The sequence below is a fragment of the Nothobranchius furzeri genome, chromosome 7 (genome assembly GCF_043380555.1).
Source record: "Nothobranchius furzeri strain GRZ-AD chromosome 7, NfurGRZ-RIMD1, whole genome shotgun sequence".
NCBI classification, from domain to species: domain Eukaryota; kingdom Metazoa; phylum Chordata; class Actinopteri; order Cyprinodontiformes; family Nothobranchiidae; genus Nothobranchius; species Nothobranchius furzeri.
This window is the reverse complement of record NC_091747.1, coordinates 29117657-29136978: the sequence shown is the minus strand read 5'-3', so window position 1 is coordinate 29136978 and position 19322 is coordinate 29117657. Positions and strand designations below refer to the sequence as shown.

Genomic DNA, 19322 nt, shown 5'->3' with positions numbered 1-19322 from the left:
AGCGTCCCCACGCACGCACTATTCAAGATAAACACCTCTTCTCGCTTCGCCCAGCAAGAAGGGTTGTCTGGTGAGACATCTCACTCATGTTACTCAGAGAACCGGGGTTACGATAGTAACCTAAAGTTCTCTTTCTTAACATTCGTTTCGATGTCTCACTATGGGATATGGAGACTCCCGTATTGCCAGACAGCTTATCCAGCGATCACCAACCTACAGGGATACGTCTTGGCCCGCCAAAGACCCCACACTCAGAATCGTGTGAGTCATTGCAGGGACCGAAACATCAAGCTTATAGAAGCGTGCAAATGCAAGTGGAGAAGCCCAACTTGCTGCAGCACAAATCTCCTGGATTGACAGCCCCCGAAAAAAGGGCCCAAGAAGCAGACAGGCCCCTAGTAGAATGGGCCCTGAGCCCAACAGGTGCCTGAATGCCCTGACAGGAGTAAGCCATAGAAATAGCCTCCACAATCCAGTGGGAAAGCCGCTGCTTTGTGACGGGTTTCCCCTTACGAGGCCCACCCCATGACACAAAAAGCTGGTCCCCCCTGCGAAGGTTCTCCGTCCGATTCACATACTCCTTGAGCGCGCGAATCGGACACAGCTTGTGCCACCGCTCCTCCTCAGGAAGGGAGAAGGGTGGCGGGTAGAAAGCTGTGAGGATAATAGGAGAAAAGGAGCCCACCACCTTAGGCACAAAGGCAGGGTTGGGCTTCAAGGACACCTTCATGTCACCTGGTGCAAACTGGGTGCAGGATGGGTGCACAGAGAGAGCCTGTAAGTCACTAACTCGCTTTGCAGATACCAAAGCCAGGAGTAGCACCACCTTAAGAGACAGGATCTTAAGGTCCAGGCCGTCCATAGGTTCAAATGGAGGCCCGGAGAGGGCCGACAGCACCAAGGACAGATCCCATGAGGGCACCAGGGGTCGGGACACAGGGAGAAGCCTGCGCGCGCCCCTCATGAAGCTACACACAAGGGGGTGTTGACCTGCCAATTTCCTCCCAAAACCCAAGTGTCGGGCGGAAATGGCTGCTAGGTACACTTTAATGGTGGAGAAAGCCTTCTTCCCATCCAACAAGTCTTGCAGGAAAGACAGAATGACGTTCACCGGGCATTGGAAGGGTGAGACCTCCCTGCCCTGACACCAGGCTTCAAACACCCTCCATTTACAGTCATATAGGGACCTAGTGGAGGGGGCCCTGGCATTCTGAATGGTTCGAATGACTGCCTGGGGCAGCTCTGCTGACACTAGCCCACACCCCTCAGGGGCCAGGCCCACAGGGCCAGCCGTTCTGGATGAGGGTGGAAGATCGAGCCTCCCGCTTGGGACACCAGGTCCCTGCGAAGCGGCAGTTTCCAAGGTTGGCCCTCCAGGAGCTGGAAAATGTCCGCCACCCAATGCATGGCTGGCCAGTATGGGGCCACCAGAATGAGAGTGTGGCGCTGGGTTCGTACCCTCAGCAAGGTGGGTGGTATCAGGGCCACTGGGGGAAAAGCGTAAAGCAGTCCCCGTGGCCAGTCGTGCGCCAGCGCGTCCACGCCGAGTGGAGCGTCTCGGTCGCGCAGGGAGAAGAACAGAGGACACTGAGCATACTCCTTGGAGGCAAAAAGATCCACTACGGCTCTGCCGAACCGAATCCAAATCTGTTCCAACACTGCTGGATGCAGGCTCCAATCCCCGTACAGGGGTGTCCCTCTGGACAACAGATCCGCCCCCCGATTCAGAACACCCGGGACATGGGTAGCTCTGATTGAGAGGAGATGCCTGCTGCACCATAGGATCAGTCTGCGTGCCAGCGTGTGTAACCGCACGGAGCGCAGCCCCCCCTGGCGGTTTATATAAGCCACAGTCGTGGTGTTGTCTGTTCTCACTAGGACATGATGGCCGGAGAGAAAAGGCAGGAAGCGCCTCAGGGCTAGAAAGACCGCGAGGAGTTCCAGATAATTTATGTGTGTCCCCCAGAGCTCTCTGCTCCACACACCCCTGACAGAGCGACCCTCCAGGAGCCCCCCCCAACCTGACAGGCTCGCATCTGTCGTGACCACTTTCCTCACGAGAACCAACCCCAAAGGCACCCCCTGTGCCAAGAGGGAGGGGTGACGCCAACAGCGGAGCGCCGCGACGCACGCTGCAGAGACCGTCACCCTGCGCGCTCTGTGGCGCACTGGAGAGAAACCCAGAGAAGCCACCCAGCGTTGAAAATCTCTCATGTGTAGACGGCCGAGTGGTACCACTGAAATAGCCGACGCCATGAGACCCAAAAGCCTGAGGCATAACGCAAACCGCACCGAACTGTGTAGGCGGAAGCGCGCCAGGCAGAGCGAGAGCGCGTTCACGCGCGGTGTCGAGAGACGGGCCGTGAACGCCCCTGAGTCCAGATTCAGACCTAGAAAGGTTATTTTCTGGGAGGGGAGTAAAGCGCTTTTCTGCCAGTTTATTCTGAAACCCAGACCACACAAGTGAGGGATCACAACCAGCGTGTTTGACGCTGCCTCCTCTCTGGACCGTGCCAGCAGGAGCCAGTCGTCTAAATACGTGGCCAGCCGAATGCCCCTCCCTCTCAGAGGGGCGATCGCTGCCTCCGTACACCTGACAAACACCCTCGGGCTCAGCGAGAGGCCGAATGGGAGCACGGTGTATTCATAATACACTCCCTGAAAGGCAAACCTCAGAAATTTCCTGTGTGGAGGGTACACGGGAATATGAAAGTATGCGTCCCTCAGGTCGATTGAGGTGAACCAGTCGTTCTGGTGAATCAGACGCAAAAGGGATGAGAGCGTGAGCATTTTGAATCTGTACTTTCTGAGGCATCGGTTCAGGGCCCTCAGATCCAGGATCGGGCGAATCCCGGTCCCTCCCCGTTTCGGGACCAGGAAGTACCTGGAGTAGAAACCGCTCTGAGACCGATCGGGAGGCACAATGCATATCGCTCCCTTCTCCAGCAGGGAGGAGATTTCTCCCTGAAGGATGTGAGCTGACGTCCCCTGGGCGTGGGAGAACACTACGCCGGAGAATCGAGGAGGAACAGAAGCGAATTGGAGCCTGTAACCTCTCGAAATAGTTCTCAGCACCCAATGTGAAGCAGAAACCGCTGTCCATTCCTCCATGTGAGTGGAGAGCGGTGACACAGCCGTGACACACGGAGCAGCGGCTCCCTCCAGAGGTTGTGGTGCAGCGGTGCTCGTGGCAACCAATGCGCATGCGTGGGGGCTTTGTGCTTTGACGGCCCAGGCGTACGGGGACGACCCGTGACTGGCGGATGAGTCCGCCAGGGGCCGCCCACGCCTGGAAATGCTCATGGGCAACATTTTTATTGATTTTTGCTGCGCCCTTGACATTTTGTCTGGATGCGGCAGCGAACTTTTTAATGCTCCTTGAGCGTGACATGTTTGTGAAAAACAATGTGAGTGCTTGTGACGTGTGTTTTGAGCCGGCACAGCCGGCTGCACGTCCTGGCCCCACCCTGAACCGCTCGGGGACTCTGCCGGAGGGGTTCCGTGAGGAGGGGGGAGAAAGCACCATGGCAACATCGAACAGGAGGAGCTGGCGAACGGGGAACTGCCAGCTGCAGCGTCTGGAGGGAAAGAACTCCGCCAGGCTGCCCTCTTCTTCTTCCTCACCTGCTGACCGCCGGGTCGGGTGGGTTGTCCCGGCGGCGGAGCGGCTTGGTTGCCGGATCTCTGAGGACAAACTGGTCGAGGCGCTGAACCCGAAGGAGCTGGTTGGACAGCTTGAGGCTTCGGGCGCTTTGGGATCCAGAACTGAGGCTGGGCTCGGACAGCCGCCTGAGAAAGGTTTGGCCGAGCCGGCAGCGCCGGTGAGGGCTTACGGGGAAGGCAGAGATGAAGGGCTTCATCCTCTTTCTTTTTGGCCTCACACCGTTGCTGCATTGATGCCAGGGCAGAGCCAAAAATGCCTTCAGGCACGATTGGCATGTCCAAAATGTCCTCCTTCTCTCTATCAGAGAGGTTGGAGAGGTTCAGCCATCGTGCACGTTCTTGAAGCACCATCATGCCCATAGCTTTTCCCGTGGCCTGGACCGCGCAGCGCTGCACACGCAGGCAGATGTCGGTCAGTACAGTGATTTCCTCCCACACCTCCGGGTCCGGCTTCGTATTCATGTCCTCACAGAGCTCGGCTTGGTACGCCGAGAGCATGGAGGAGACATTCAAAGCTCGGGCGGAGATGGCGGCAGCCTTGTACGCCCTCTCGTTCAGCGCCGACTGGAAGCGGTCCGCCTTCGCGGGGAGAGCGGGAGGCCTGGAGGAAGTTGCCGAGAGCCGTGGGTGCAGGTGGGCTGCAACCAGCGGTTCCATCGGCGGCATGCGAAGCATGCCAGCCTTCTCCATCCCCTCGAAGTCCAGCGAGGAGGAGGCTCCTTGGACAGGAGACCTGGAGCTGAAAGGGTGTTTGTCCCAGGAGGAACACACTTCTTGGAGAAGCTCCGGGAAGGCGGGAAGGAGGGGCTTTGCCGCTCTTGTGGCCTGAGGCAGCTTCTTTCCCTCGTAGCGGGATCTGACAGCCTCAGTGACCATGGTGGGCCAAGGGATGTTGAGCCTGGTCACAGCGCGTCGGCAGACTGACTGCATGTCCAGGTGGGCGGCCGGGGAAGCCGCTCCATCCCTGGGAGAGGACGGAAAGCTAGGCATGGAGGCCTGAGCGATGGGGAGAAAAACGTCGTCATCCTCGTCCTCCTCTGAAATGAGGAGTTCCGAGGTGCCCCCGTCGTCTCCGTAGTCCAACTCCAACACGTCCTCGACGGGGTGGCTCGGACCGGCCGGTTCGAGCTGTGAGCCCCAGCTGAGTTCGGCACACGGTTCCGGCTCCGGGAGGACATGTTCGCTGGCGTCCCCAGGCGGTGGCCCAGGGGCCGGCAGGCAAGGGTCCTTCCCCGACAGGCTAGCTTGGCGCGCTAGCCGCCGGCGAAGGCTCTTCAGGGTGAAGCAAGCACAGCTCTCACATGACCCGCGGACTTCCAATGCCAGCTGGGCGTGTTCCAGCCCGAGGCAGCTCGAGCAGACCTTGTGCGGGTCTGTGCTTGAGATTTTGTTCCCACAGGTACAGAGGCGAGCTCCTGCGCCGTCGACTCCTCTGGTGGGAGGAGCGGCTTCCAGGTTGGCTAACTGGTGTGTTAGCAGAGAACGAACAGATGCACTGGAGTGTGAAGCTGCTCGTTATGCCCTGAGCCTATGGTGAAGGCCAGGACAGAAGGACAGTAAGTTAACGTTCGGCGACGGAGAGAATATTAGAAGGCTCCGTCTGTGAACAGTTGAGCTAACTTACCTCAGAGATAAGCGACCACCGAAGCGAGAAGAGGTGATTGAATAGTGCGTGCGTGGGGACGCTTGCTACTTATAGTAGCAGGGGGACGCGTACGTCACGGTCACTGGCCAATCAGGATTGGCGTATTGAGATAAGTGCTTCTGAGGAATCCGCGGAGGGGCGTATCCCATAGTGAGACATCGAAACGAATGTTAAGAAAGAGAACACATTTTTAGACAAAAATGTCAACAAGTTGGTTGAGACTCTACACCTTCTGTTTACATAGATCAATAACGGCTAAGCTTCTTTACCTGTGGCACAACTAGTAATATGAAAATGCAGGTCAGTTATAAAAAAATATATCATTTTCACAAACATATTTTATTCTGACCTACATTCAACTGGACAAATTTAGAAAAATAAACACAAACTTGTGCACAACTTTACTTTTAGTCAAACGTGTTGTTATGGCTGACTTATTATTTATTCTTATGAATCCTAATTTTATTTATTCTCAGCAATAGCGCTAGGGAAATATATTCCGATGGGGTTCTGTTTCACAAACCCCACGAATAACATTATCTACTAAAGTAACATTCCTGCTTAGAGGTTGGACTGTAGATCAAATATGACATAATTCTAAAGACTCATCTTTGGTTTGGAAAATGTCCGTTCTCTTCTGTGGTACATACAAACTGAAACGTGATTGCAGCTAACATGCTACACACGCTAGCTCGCTCCGGCTGAGCGGTGACGTCATATAATCAAATCAAGCTGTTTACTTTTCTCGTCAGAATAAACAGAACATCCATTTATCTCCAAACACATGCGGTGTGTCGTCCACAAAACGTAGAAGTGATCCGGTTACTCCTTGGTTGCTTTTAGCTTTTTCAAACTGATCAGGAAGCCATATGCTAAACACCGTTAGCTTAGATAAGTTTCTTGTTCATCTGCACAAAGATTTGTTAGATTACCTAAATCAGCATTATCTAAATCCATAAGTTTTATTTTATTTTCTCAAATTCTGGAGATACAGCTCTGATGTTTACCTACTCGTTACTGAAACCTACAGCAGAAATAAGGAGACAAACACTTACCTGGTCACTAGAAAATGTGCCATGTCCGCATCCTTTTTCAGGCCCAAATCCAGTTGAAGCAGCCTCCATTCTTCCAGAGCGTACCCAATAGATATTCGGGTCCCTGACCGACTTTTATCATATTTTCTTTTTGACTCTCGAGATGCCGCTGATAAAACCTTCTTCTTCTTTGTGCCACTCTTTAGTGGGCTTTGAGTTGCGCTTGGTCGTTTGCTAGTTGAAGAATCCATTTCCAGGGTTCTTCCTCTTCTGTTTGGGGTTTTAACGTGGCTAGTAGTGAAAGACGCGTTACCGCCACCTAGCAAGCTTCCAAATGTTTTTCCGGGTTTGAACCTTGTCGAGAACGCGCTTGAAGCGTCAATTAACGTCATATCCGTAAAACAGCGCGGGAAATTCGGATCAGGAATGTTTTGCATTTTGCAGCACAAAGCCTGCTTAACAAAATGGAATGATAAACTGGTTTCATCATTCTTTTTAGTTTAAAATGCTTCATCACCCATAAGCTTCTCAAGAATGAACATGTACTTTTTGTTTTTGGACAATTCCTGCCCCATGCTCCTTTAACTGTTTTGTAAAGGCATGCATGAGGCATGCTCATGACAGAACTGCATAAAAAGAACACCCTACTTCTAGTCTGGGGCTTTGGCACTCTGAAGGCTGTCTGTATATGTTGATGCTGATTGTTTCAATAAAAGGCCCGTGCTGGCTCCGACTCTGTCTTTCTAAAAAACATCTTATCCTCTACACATCCACTTCACAAACAGTCTATGCACCACAGACTGACTAAAGAAGAGCTGGAAGAGAGAGAGTGGGGACCACAAAGCAGTGGAATCAAAGGTGGGCCCTGGTTTCCTGGCTGGCATGAAATGGAGGGGTTGCCAATTCATCAGCTAGCATATCCAATACCTCACTAGTGGTAAAATAGTTCTTGTGTTTTCCTGCCATTGTGAAAACAAGATGTCAAAAAAACCAGTAAAACTATCTGAAATGCTCCTCTCATCAATAAATGCAAGCGAAAAATAATCAGCATTGCAGGCAGACACACCCTCGATGCGCCATGCGCTCTTCGCTTAAATGCTGTAGTGTGTGCTTTAAACTATTTATCTGTATATAAAATAATACCATATAATATCATACAATGTTGTGATAACTGCAGCTTAAAAGAATGTGTCATCCTTATTCATTTGAAGCCAAAAGAACCAATCCCACCTTAGAGGCTGCAGACAGACAGCTGGACTGTTGTCTAGGAGTCATAAATTACAAGGTGACTCTGTGGACACTCCATTCTCCTACAATAGCATTTTTCTATTATAAGCAGGTTTAGGAATGAGCCTTTACCAAATTAGGACATTTTAGGGATGCTGTTGTAGAGTTACAAGCATTGGACCGATGCCAGAAAGTTAGAACCACTATTGGGCTGCATGGTTCTCCATCGGTGTACCGATGTCTGTATTTAACATGGACTGAATTGTGATAAACCTGTTACCTTTTTTAACTTAAACCTTGTCATCACTGAGTCATACCACTCCAGGATACAGGACCAACTCTGCATGAAAATTAACCACAGCGTCTACAAGCACAGGTAGCCAATACCCTTACGCAGAAGGATATCTCTGGATTCCATTGGATAATTTGCGTCATTCAAAACACTGCTTGAACCTCTGAACCAATAGAATTGCGTGAGATTGTGTTTCATTGTCTAACAGATGAGCCGCGAACAGTATGGGACTTCTCAGGTGGGAGCCATTTATTTAAGTAAAGTGGCATTGCAAACTTCTAACCAGCCTAGAGGTAAGAAAACACAGCAAAAACAGTCAAAAATGAGTTTGTTTTGACGTTTGGAAAATAGATTACACAAATTGAGTGGAATTTTTTGCTGGAACAGGAATTATGATCACAAATCAGCAGAGGTAAGACTGAAAGAAGAGAATCGGGGCTTTATTTTGAGTTCCTGGCTTTCTGGATAGGATCATGTTTTATTGTCGCTACTGCATATTTTCCTCAGGTTTTGCTTGATTTATTTAATTTAGCATTTTTTTTACCTTTGGTAGATTTAGAGGCTTAATGTTGGGTTTCGATGTTGCTGAGGTTCACTGTAATGTTTATATCATTTAGACTAGTTTCTTCTGCTTATGCAGTTTGCATCTATTTAATTATTTGTATTGTGTGTGTGTGTGTGTGTGTGTGTGTGTGTGTGTGTGTGTGTGTGTGTGTGTGTGTGTGTGTGTATTTGCATGTGATGGGAATGATGGTGGGAAAAGGGAGATCTAGAAGGGATGGTAGATGTTGATCTGTGGGGGAGGGGTGGGAGATTGACTGTTGTGTGTTTTTTTTAATATTGTACAGTGCTTTGACTTGCATTCGTTGCTTGAAAAGCGCTTCATGATTAAAATTTGATTGGATTTGATATATTCATGAACATCAAGCCTAATTTTGGAACGACTTTGACACCCGGAAGTAATTCCGTACCCGTTATCTGGTCTGTCGGGTTCAAGGGATAAATATTCCCAAAAATCTGTCTTCTTAGTGTACATGTAAATATTTGTTTAGTTTTTTTCTGAACCCTTTTTTATTATACTTGCCTATTCTATATCAAAAGCATAATGTTGAATTTTCATCACAGGTATACCTCAACTATGAAAGACAAAATGAATTTTCACCTACAAGTAAGACAGTTCCTTTAGGGCAGACACAACCAAACAATGGCTCTCTGCAGCTTGATGCTGCAGCTTCTGGAGGCTCTGGGCTGGAACAGGTAAAAAGGCATGAACGTGGGGCGTAGACCAGAGAGTAGGGACATTGTTGCACTTCCTCACAGCGGTCCTGGGTGCAACTAAAACGTCCCTGCTCACACACACTGGGAAGGAAAGGTGAAAGAAAAATATCAATTGTATAGAAACTTTTCAAGGAACGCTTAGGTCTTTCATACAAAATTCAAACATTTTCTCCCTAGAAAAAGTGAGAAGATGTAGAGGTTGAAGCAGACTTCCTCATTGATTTCTCTTGTGTATATGTGGCCTTGACATACTAAATCATCAGCCAACGTTCCAACGTACTTTTGAAGGTACAAAATGTTCCAAAATTAAATTTAATTAATGAAAGTCAGACATTGCTTTTCAACCATGCTTCAACAGAGTTATTAAAACATAAACTCTTGGAACAGGGCTGGACAATAATGAAGGTACCCCTAACTTAATATTTTGTTACACAACCTTTTTAATTAAGTTCATTTCAGTTTATTTATATCGCACAAAATAGAATTCTAAATTTTACTGAATAGAATATTTAATAAGAAAACTTTGTATGTGTGCTTGTTCCCCTGTTATTATATTTGCTCTGTGGTAAAATGTTCTGATAAGTGACCCTAACCCATAAGAAGTATTGGTCCGTGTGGTGGTTTCCTGTATGTGTTTGTTTTTAGGGTTCTGTCTGCCTGGTTATTCTCATGTCCATGAACGTTCTTCTTCATATGTAAACTTTATGCCAACGCTGTTCAGGTGTTTTATTACTGTCTCCGTTTGTCCTTTGGGAATGATTTCTAATATGTTGAATACGTAGCATTTCCATAGATTTATTCAGCAGTCTGGGGGGGGGGCAGTGGCTATGGCTTTCAGTTCCAGATCTTCCTTTCCATGGCGAAACCTTCTAGTTGTTTGTATATGGTTCCATTGTAAGTGAAGTAAGTGGAGTTATCTACCAGTTCTATCAGTCGTGCTATGTCGACTGCTGTAAGGTTTGCGCACAGGACCATGAACAGAGACGATGGAACATACACATTGGATCATACATGGGACTCTGTCATCAGCAAGGAGGATGTGGGCTGTAGAGGGTGACACTGACCTCTGCTGCCCGCAGATGAAAGGAAGTGACGCCACCATAACCGGCCATCTCTGAGGATGGCTAGAGCTAGTAGCCGAAACATTTAAGGTAAACCAATAACTTTTGCTAAACTGTAAGAAAAGAACAAAGAAAATGGATTACGGACACAAACACAGTATGAACACACAAACACATTTTTACTGATGTTCTTAAAATGGATGTGCGTATGGAAGTTGGGTGGGGGTTGGAGGGGTATGTTATGACTGTGCCAATGCTTTTTATTGGTGTGAGAGGGATAGCAATGGTGGTTATGTAGGGTCATTTTATTCTGTAAAGCACTTTGAGTTGCACTTTTTGAAGGAAAAGCACTTTATAAATAAAGTTTGGAGGTAGGGCACGTATGCGAGTGCCCAGTGCCCGGGCTTTTACCCATGGAGCCTGGCCTGGGAAAGCTCGAAGAGGATACGTGTATCCCCCTTCCCATGGGCTCACCACTCGGAGTGGCCAAAGTGGTCTAGTGCAGTGTGTGACGGGTGGTAGTTGAGGGCAGGGACCTTGACAGTCTGATCCTCGGCTACAGAAGCTGGCTCTTGGCATGTGGAATGTTACCTCTCTGGTGGGGAAGAAGCCAGAGTTGGTATGTGAGGTTTTGAGGTTCCGACTAGATAGAGTTGGACACACCTCAATGCATGGGTCTGGCTCTGGAACCAGTTTCCTTGAGAGGGGTTGGACTTTCTACCACTCTGGTGTTGCTCCCACTGAGAAAATTTGTGCAGGGGTGGGCATTCTAGTTGCTCCCATTTTGGTGCCTCCCTCCGCCTACGTGTGGGGGGATGGGTTTTGACTGTGATTTGTGCTTATGCTCCAAACTACAGTTCAGACTACCCACCCTTTTTGGAGACCTTGGAGGGGGTGCTGGAGAGCGCTCCTTCTGGTGACTCCCTCGTTCTGCTGGGGGACTTTAATGCTCATGTGGGGAACAACAGTGAAACCTGGAGAATTATGGTTGGGAGGAACGGCCCCCTGATCTGAATTTGAGCAGTGCTTTGTTATTGGACTTAAGTGCTATTCATGGATTGTCCATAATGAACACCATGTCAGACATAAAGGTGTCCATATGAGTCTTGGCACCAGGATACCGTAGGCCGCAGATCGATGATCGACTTCTTTGTCATTTCGTCTGATTTGCGGCAACATGTCTTGGACACTCGAGTGAAGAGAGGGGTGGAGCTGTCAATTGACTCACGTGGTGGTGATTTATCACTGATGGTGGGGGAGGATGCCAATCAGACCTGGCAGGCCCCAATGTATTATAAGAGTCTGCTGTGAACATCTGGCAGGACAGACACATACAACACGCTTTAAAGACCTGCGGATACCCGACATGGGCAATAAACAAAGGAAAACAACAAACAACAACAGAAAGAAAAGAACAAACAAAGCAAAGAACCAGAAACCCAGAAAGACAAGAACCAAAACCAGTGGTAACCTTACCATACATCAAAGGCATAACAGAAAAAATAAGAGCAACAATGAAAAACACAACATAAACACACCAACAAAACCATACACAACAGTTAGAAACAGACTAGTGCACCCAAAAGACAAGATACCAGCTGGACTTAAATGTGGAGTCGTTTACGAAATCCCATGCAAACTCTGCAATAAAACATACATAGGAGAGACTGGACGCCAACTCAACACACGAACAATAGAACATAGAAAGGAGTGTGAGAAAGAAACAAGTCGAAAACACACGAGAGCAGCAAAAGAAGAAGCAGAAAGCACAATAAAGAAGTCAGCCGTAACAGATCACTGCACAAGAGAAAACCATTTAATGGACTGGGACAACACAAGGATCGTAAACACCGAACAACATAAATACAAAAGACGGATAAAAGAAGCCATAGAGATAAGGAGACGTGGAGGTGGAACCATGAACAGAGACGATGAAGTTTACTCATTGGATCGCACATGGGACTGCATCATCGGAGAGGGGAGATCGGGCAGCAGAGGGTGACAACATTCTCTGCTTCCCGCGGATAAACGGAGTAGGAAGTGACGCCACCATCAGCGTCAGCTCTGAGGATGTTTTGCAGTCGGCAAACGAAACGTACATCAGCAAGGTAAAGAAAAACCTTTCCTGTGTTTTAAAAAGAACCAAAAATGGAATCAGAGGGCTTCTTCTTAAACGTTACCTTTAGACTTTGGTCTCCTGTTGCTGGTAATCCGTGAGAGTTTACAGCATACACAGCGTCTTCCCGGCTCTAGCCATGGCTAACTAGTAGCTTGTGACGCCCATCTCCACCACGCCAGCCGTGAGCCACGATTAGCTGGTGGATAAGTCAACATTGTTTACTTGATCTCCAGCGTGTCCCCGGCTCACCAACACTCCTTCAACAGCCGTGGTTAACGATCAGCCAGTGATCGCTCCATATACATATAAGCTGGTAGCGGCAGCCAGTTTGTTTACATTGAGGCGCCGTAAACCACATGAAACGGGTGTTGTGGGAAATTATGTTTCCCCTGAAATATTCTGTTTCCCTTAGGCAGTCGAGCAAATATTTCCAAACCCACATATTGTCCATTATGAGGACTGAACTATCTCAAATGAAAGATGGTTAAACTGAGTGAGATTACATCGTTTTACATAACTTTCAAAAAGGAGAACTAAGCTTGCTGCAAAAGAGTGAACAAGAATGTTTTTACTGTATCTTTTTTATTGTTTTAGGAGGAGATATAGAAAAAAAATCACAAACATAACATTACTGCATTACATTACATAATTTTCCCGTGAAAGTTGATCGCAAATGTTGTGAAAATATCCAGAAGTGTGATCTCCCGACAAGGGGGGACAGAATATCTCAGGGGAACACAATTTCTCACAACACCTGACCTCCCGGCTGACATCACCTCTCCTACGTGTGTGAATCGTAACAGCTTCAAGAACAGAACTAGTAGTTTTATAAAACAGTCAATTATAAATGCTTTTTTAAAGAGGTCGAGTAGCTTGTTTTAAGCTTTGTGTGGGTTAGGCAAGACAGGTTGGAAATTGATCATACAGTCAAACTCATGAGTGACCTACTATAGCTGCAATACTTTCACTGAACTGCATGGCGCTGAAGAGTCACATTTTTTCATCATGATTTCAATGGATTTCAAACATGGGGCCTTTAAACTAAATATTTTAGCAGCATTGAATGACCCTTTTTCAAGATCAGACCACTACTTTTTGTTATACATTAACTTGCAAGGCTGCATCAGACACAAACCACTCACACAGAGCCGCCAGCAGTCACCCAGGGGGTATTTTATGATCGGTAGTAAAAATTCAAAGGACAGCTAGAACTTTTTGATGGTCCAGAAGTAAATTCCATCCGGCAATCTGGCTGAAACAACTTTGGTGAGCAACCGGATCGCCAAGAACCATCGCAATACTGGTACCGCAGCTCTACACACACTGGCGTTGGTGGTTTATTATTAATTTGATAACTAATTAAACCTCATTACAATCAGTCAGATTATTTTATAAACCTAGCCATCACATTCTTTTCTAAGACAACTAATTAGACTTTTAATACTATTTTAGATCATGTTTTAATGAAGTTTGACTACTGTCTTGTTATAAATAATCGTTTATAATAATTTATCCTGTATGACCATTAGTCATAAAAATATAGTAAAACATAGATTTTATAATCTATATTTTTGCATCTGTGTAAAATTATTGATGAGTGTTGGTTCCTTGGCACACCCATATTACCTATATACCAAGTCAATCAGATATTAAAGGTTCAATGATATTATAATCCAAATTTTTTAAAGAATATTACATTTTTATAAATATCTTTATAATTTATTGACAAGTAATTACAAGTAACCACTTACAAAATGTTACAACTAGGAAGGACTGTGTCTCCGTAAGTAAGGCGCCTGGCCTAGCAAGTCAATGTCTTGCTAGGCCAGGCGCCTTGATATTGAGAAATACCCACTATTTCTAGTCTTTTCTAGGGTTACCATCATTAATGTCCAGGCCTGTTTCATGAATTTATCTTTGTTTAATAATACTGTTGAAACATGGTTAAAAAGAAAAGACTGACTTTCATTGGTTACATTTAAAAGACATTTTATTTATTATTACTTTTGTCAGATTCAAGTTATTTCTGTGACCATTATAGGTTTTTTATTCAATTAAATTCCTTCAATTTATAAAGCACCAAATCACGAAAAGTGTCATCTAAAGGCACTTTACAAAATAAAACATTTTAACTGAGTAGCTATGGGATGAAAAAACACTCCCATTCACTAGTAGCTATGTGATGAAGACATGTTCCCTTTCACTAGAAGCTATGTGATGAAGACATTCTCCCATTCACTAGCAGCTATGTGATAAAGACATGATTCCTTTCACTAGAAGCTATGTGATGAAAAACCGCTCCAATTCAATAGTAGCTATGTGATGAAGAACCGTTCCCTTTCACCAGTAGCTATGTGATGAAGACATTCTCCCATTCACTAGTAGCTATGTGATGAAAACATGCTTGCTTTCACTAGTAGCTATGTGATGAACACATGTTCCCATTCACTAGTAGCTGTGTGATGAACACATGCTCCCTTTCACTAGTAGCTATGTGATGAACACATGTTCCCTTTCACTAGTAGCTGTGTGATGAAGAACCGCTCCGTTTCACTAGTAGCTATGTGATGAAAACAGGCTTGCTTTCACTAGTAGCTATGTGATGAAGAAACACTCCCTTTAACTAGCTTCCTTTCACTAGTAGCTATGTGATGAACACATGTTCCCTTTCACTAGTAGCTATGTGATGAACACATGTTCCCTTTCACTAGTAGCTATGTGATGAACACATGTTCCCTTTCACTAGTAGCTGTGTGATGAACACATGCTCCCTTTCACTAGTAGCTATGTGATGAACACATGTTCCCTTTCACTAGTAGCTGTGTGATGAAGAACCACTCTGTTTCACTAGTAGCTATGTGATGAAGACATTCTCCCATTCACTAGCAGCTATGTGATGAAGACATGATTCCTTTCACTAGTAGCTATGTGATAAAGACATGCTCCCTTTCACTAGAAGCTATGTGATGAAAAACCGCTCCAATTCAATAGTAGCTATGTGATGAAGAACCGTTCCCTTTCACCAGTAGCTATGTGATGAAGACATTCTCCCATTCACTAGTAGCTATGTGATGAAGACATTCTCCCATTCACCAGTAGCTATGTGATGAAGACATGATTCCTTTCACTAGTAGCTATGTGATGAAGACATTCTCCCATTCACTAGCAGCTATGTGATGAAGACATGATTCCTTTCACTAGTAGCTATGTGATAAAGACATGCTCCCTTTCACTAGAAGCTATGTGATGAAAAACCGCTCCAATTCAATAGTAGCTATGTGATGAAGAACCGTTCCCTTTCACCAGTAGCTATGTGATGAAGACATTCTCCCATTCACTAGTAGCTATGTGATGAAGACATTCTCCCGTTCACTAGTAGCTATGTGATGAAAACATGCTTGCTTTCACTAGTAGCTATGTGATGAACACATGTTCCCTTTCACTAGTAGCTGTGTGATGAACACATGCTCCCTTTCACTAGTAGCTATGTGATGAACACATGTTCCCTTTCACTAGTAGCTGTGTGATGAAGAACCGCTCCGTTTCACTAGTAGCTATGTGATGAAAACAGGCTTGCTTTCACTAGTAGCTTTGTGATGAAGAAACACTCCCTTTAACTAGCTTCCTTTCACTAGTAGCTATGTGATGAACACATGTTCACTTTCACTAGTAGCTATGTGATGAAGACCTGTCCCATTTTACTAGTAGTTATGTGATGAAGACACGCTTCCTTTTTCTCTAGTAGCTATAAGAGTAAGGCATGCTTCCTTTCACTAGTAGCTATGTGATGAAGACATGTTCCCTTTCACTAGTAGCTATGTGATGAAGGCATGTCCTCTTTCACTAGTAGCTATGTGATGAAGACATGTTCCCTTTCACTAGTAGCTATGTGATGAAGACATGTTCACTTTCACTAGTAGCTATGTGATGAAGGCATGTCCTCTTTCACTAGTAGCTATGTGATGAAGACATGTTCCCTTTCACTAGTAGCTATGTGATGAAGGCATGTCCTCTTTCACTAGTAGCTATGTGATGAAGACATGTTCCCTTTCACTAGTAGCTATGTGATGAAGACATGTTCCCTTTCACTAGTAGCTATGTGAGAAGACATGTTCCCTTTCACTGGTAGCTATGTGATGAAGAACCACTCCCTTTCACTAGTAGCTATGTGATGAAGACATGTTCACTTTCACTAGTAGCTATGTGATGAAGACATATTCTCTTTCACTAGTAGCTATGTGATGAAGACATATTCTCTTTCACTAGTAGCTATGTGATGAAGCAATGCAATGAAACCAGCCTAAGCTGACTAAGAGAGCAGGAACATAGCATCATTTCTTTGGAGCTCAATCACCACAGTGGATCTTCATTAGATGGCATGAAAACACAAGAAATATGCTGTTTTATCTTGCTTCTCTTCTGGGTTTTATAACGTGAGATTGCATTGTTCTATTTCTAATTAGCTTTTCTCTTTTATGAAGATAGTACTTGGATTCTTTTGTCCTTTTGTGTAAACACACAGGTTAAAAATGGATTGGTTTATCCAACATACCACTTGTTGCAGTTGCTTTGAACTGTATCTCCAGGATAGTACATCTCATCTCCTTGTACACAAGGGCACAAAGACTTAGGCACGCATTGACCTTGGTGGTCCTGCAAAAGTCCTGATTTGCATTGGCAGCCTGGAACACAAGTTTTACCATCCATCCCACCAGCATCATCACAACTCCAGCCTTGTTGCAGCTCTGAGCAAAATCCCCCACAAGTATGTCCACACTCCTGGTACACCTGACCTCCAGAGCATTGAACAGCTGGACACAGGAAGGAGCAGTAGTAGAAACAATTTATGCATTAGTTAGTGACATGTTTGTTTCATTATAAACATTAGCATCTTTATTGCATATAGTTAATATATCAGAAAAATAATGAATGAGATTGGCTTACAGCAGAATGTTTGATTGCGCCAGTGGAGCATGATACCCTCCTGAGCACAGTGCCAAGCATAGGCAGTGAGTATGGTGCAATGACAGGACAGCTTTGGAGCACATCCACAGGCTTCTGACAGACAGAGATGGAAATATGGCTCCCTCTCCACCACATCATGACATGCCTATAGGATGGAGGTCCCAGTGAGAACAACGATTAGATTGGACCTGAAGTCACTCCCAGCTAAAGTTCAGATCTCTAGGAATAGGGAACAGTTATGCTTTAGGTAGGTAGATTATCTGCCCTTGTTCCGGTGGAGTAAATATAAAGTAATTAATCACACTTATATCCTAAACTTAGATGTAGTCATGCTTATATTCATTTAAAGTGATTCTCATATGATGGGCTTTTGGATGTATTTCCAGCTACATATGATCCATGCATGCTTATATGAGTTTCAAGATTCTGATGAGGTACAAAGTGTGACGGTGGTCAGTGCAGGCTCAAGCTAGATAAGACCAGAATCAGGTGGGCTCAAGGTTGACTCCAAATGTGGGTCTGTAAGGTAAGCTAGCAAAAGATTGTTGGATGCCAGGGAAACTGTGAGAGAGCAAGGTTTGATGGCCTTCAGGGTCGTGGGCAAGTCAGATCTGACTTCGCAGGAGAGAGAGAATAAAATCTTGTCAGATTCTCTACGGAACGGGGAGGTGAGGAGAATCTTCCTAACGTATACGAGCCTGAATAAATGGTTGAGATGATTGAAACTTAAAAGGCAAGGTTGTCTCTCTCTCCTTATTTGTGCAGAGAATTCTAAGACCTAGGGAAGGTGGATGACAGCTAATATTAGCAATAATTACTTAAAACTCTTCTCAATGTTCGTTCTGTGTATTTATCCATAATCATCTTCTTATTTCTTATTTAACACAGAGCAGTAATTTGATGTTTTTTACCTTTGGCTGACATGTTTCAGCTGAAACTTCTGCCTACGTCAGAGCCGCCAACTGTTCATGGCACCACTTCCGTTTATGTGCGGGCAGCTGAGGACGATGTCGCACCCTGCTACCTACATCCTTCATGCTGAAAACACCGTCCCATGTGTGATCCGTGTTCGAGATGAGCCAGTTCTGCGCAGATTAGATCACGGTGATCGGCACACAGGGCTTGCCGGTTAGATTTGTGTCCGACTTGACGCCGACTTGCTCTGACGTCATACCTACGTAGATCTAGGGCATGACGGGAAACGCCTGGCTCTCACCTGATCTAAGTTCTGATTGGTTCACATTTTGATCCAAACATCCAGTGGTTGAATGCAAAATGTTAGTTGGTCACAAGTATTTTTTAAATCATGTAACGTTGATGATGACAACAATATAGGCCATAAAGAGAAATGTGTTTTGTGTTCTTTTGCCACGTTTCCTATGAGCACACTAAACCTACAGCTGATAACCTTTACTTATTACAGTCAGGTCTCCATATACAGTATATGATATCCACAAGCACGTGGGGATGTGTTTTGGTTGCTGACAGGCACCACAATTAAAATAAATAATTAAACAAGTATGAACTCTAACGCGATATCTTCATCCATCATCACCCGCGAGCTTCACATGTAGGGAAATCTATCCGACTTAAACGCCGGCTTTCAGCCACTCCCCCTGCTGCGTACGTCTGCTCTCGTCTGCTTTCCAGGTGAGGCGCTGCTCAACTCGAACAAGGCCATTGTCTCTGTTCATGGTGTTGTGTCTGCTCCTCCTAACCTCTATCGCTTCCTTAATCTATCTTCGAAGGCAGAAGTTTCAGCAAAAGCATGTCAGCCCAAGGTAAAAAAACAGCATCAGAATGAAAAAACAAAACAGTTATCAGCATGAAGGATGCATCAATCACATAAACGGAAGTGACGCCACAAACAGCTGGAAGCTCTGAAGGCAGAAGTTTCAGCTGAAACATGTCAGCCAAAGGGAGAAAACATCCAATTACTGCTCCAGGGTTTTCCCCAGCGGTTTATAAGCCTGTCCGCCAGGCTAAGCGTCATGCTCCGCCCCACTCCCCGATCCTACCGTGTCCGCTGACACGAACG

The 19322-nt window shown here is 45.9% G+C and overlaps 1 protein-coding gene across 1 annotated transcript in view; it reads right to left on the bottom strand.

The window, feature by feature from the left end:
• Window positions 1-19322, bottom strand: part of sspo (SCO-spondin) — a 603219-nt gene that overhangs the window by 477145 nt on the left and 106752 nt on the right. The window contains 3 exon segments of the mRNA XM_054751251.2: window positions 9028-9220; window positions 16872-17130; window positions 17264-17429. Coding sequence (XP_054607226.2) covers window positions 9028-9220; window positions 16872-17130; window positions 17264-17429 — 618 coding nt within the window.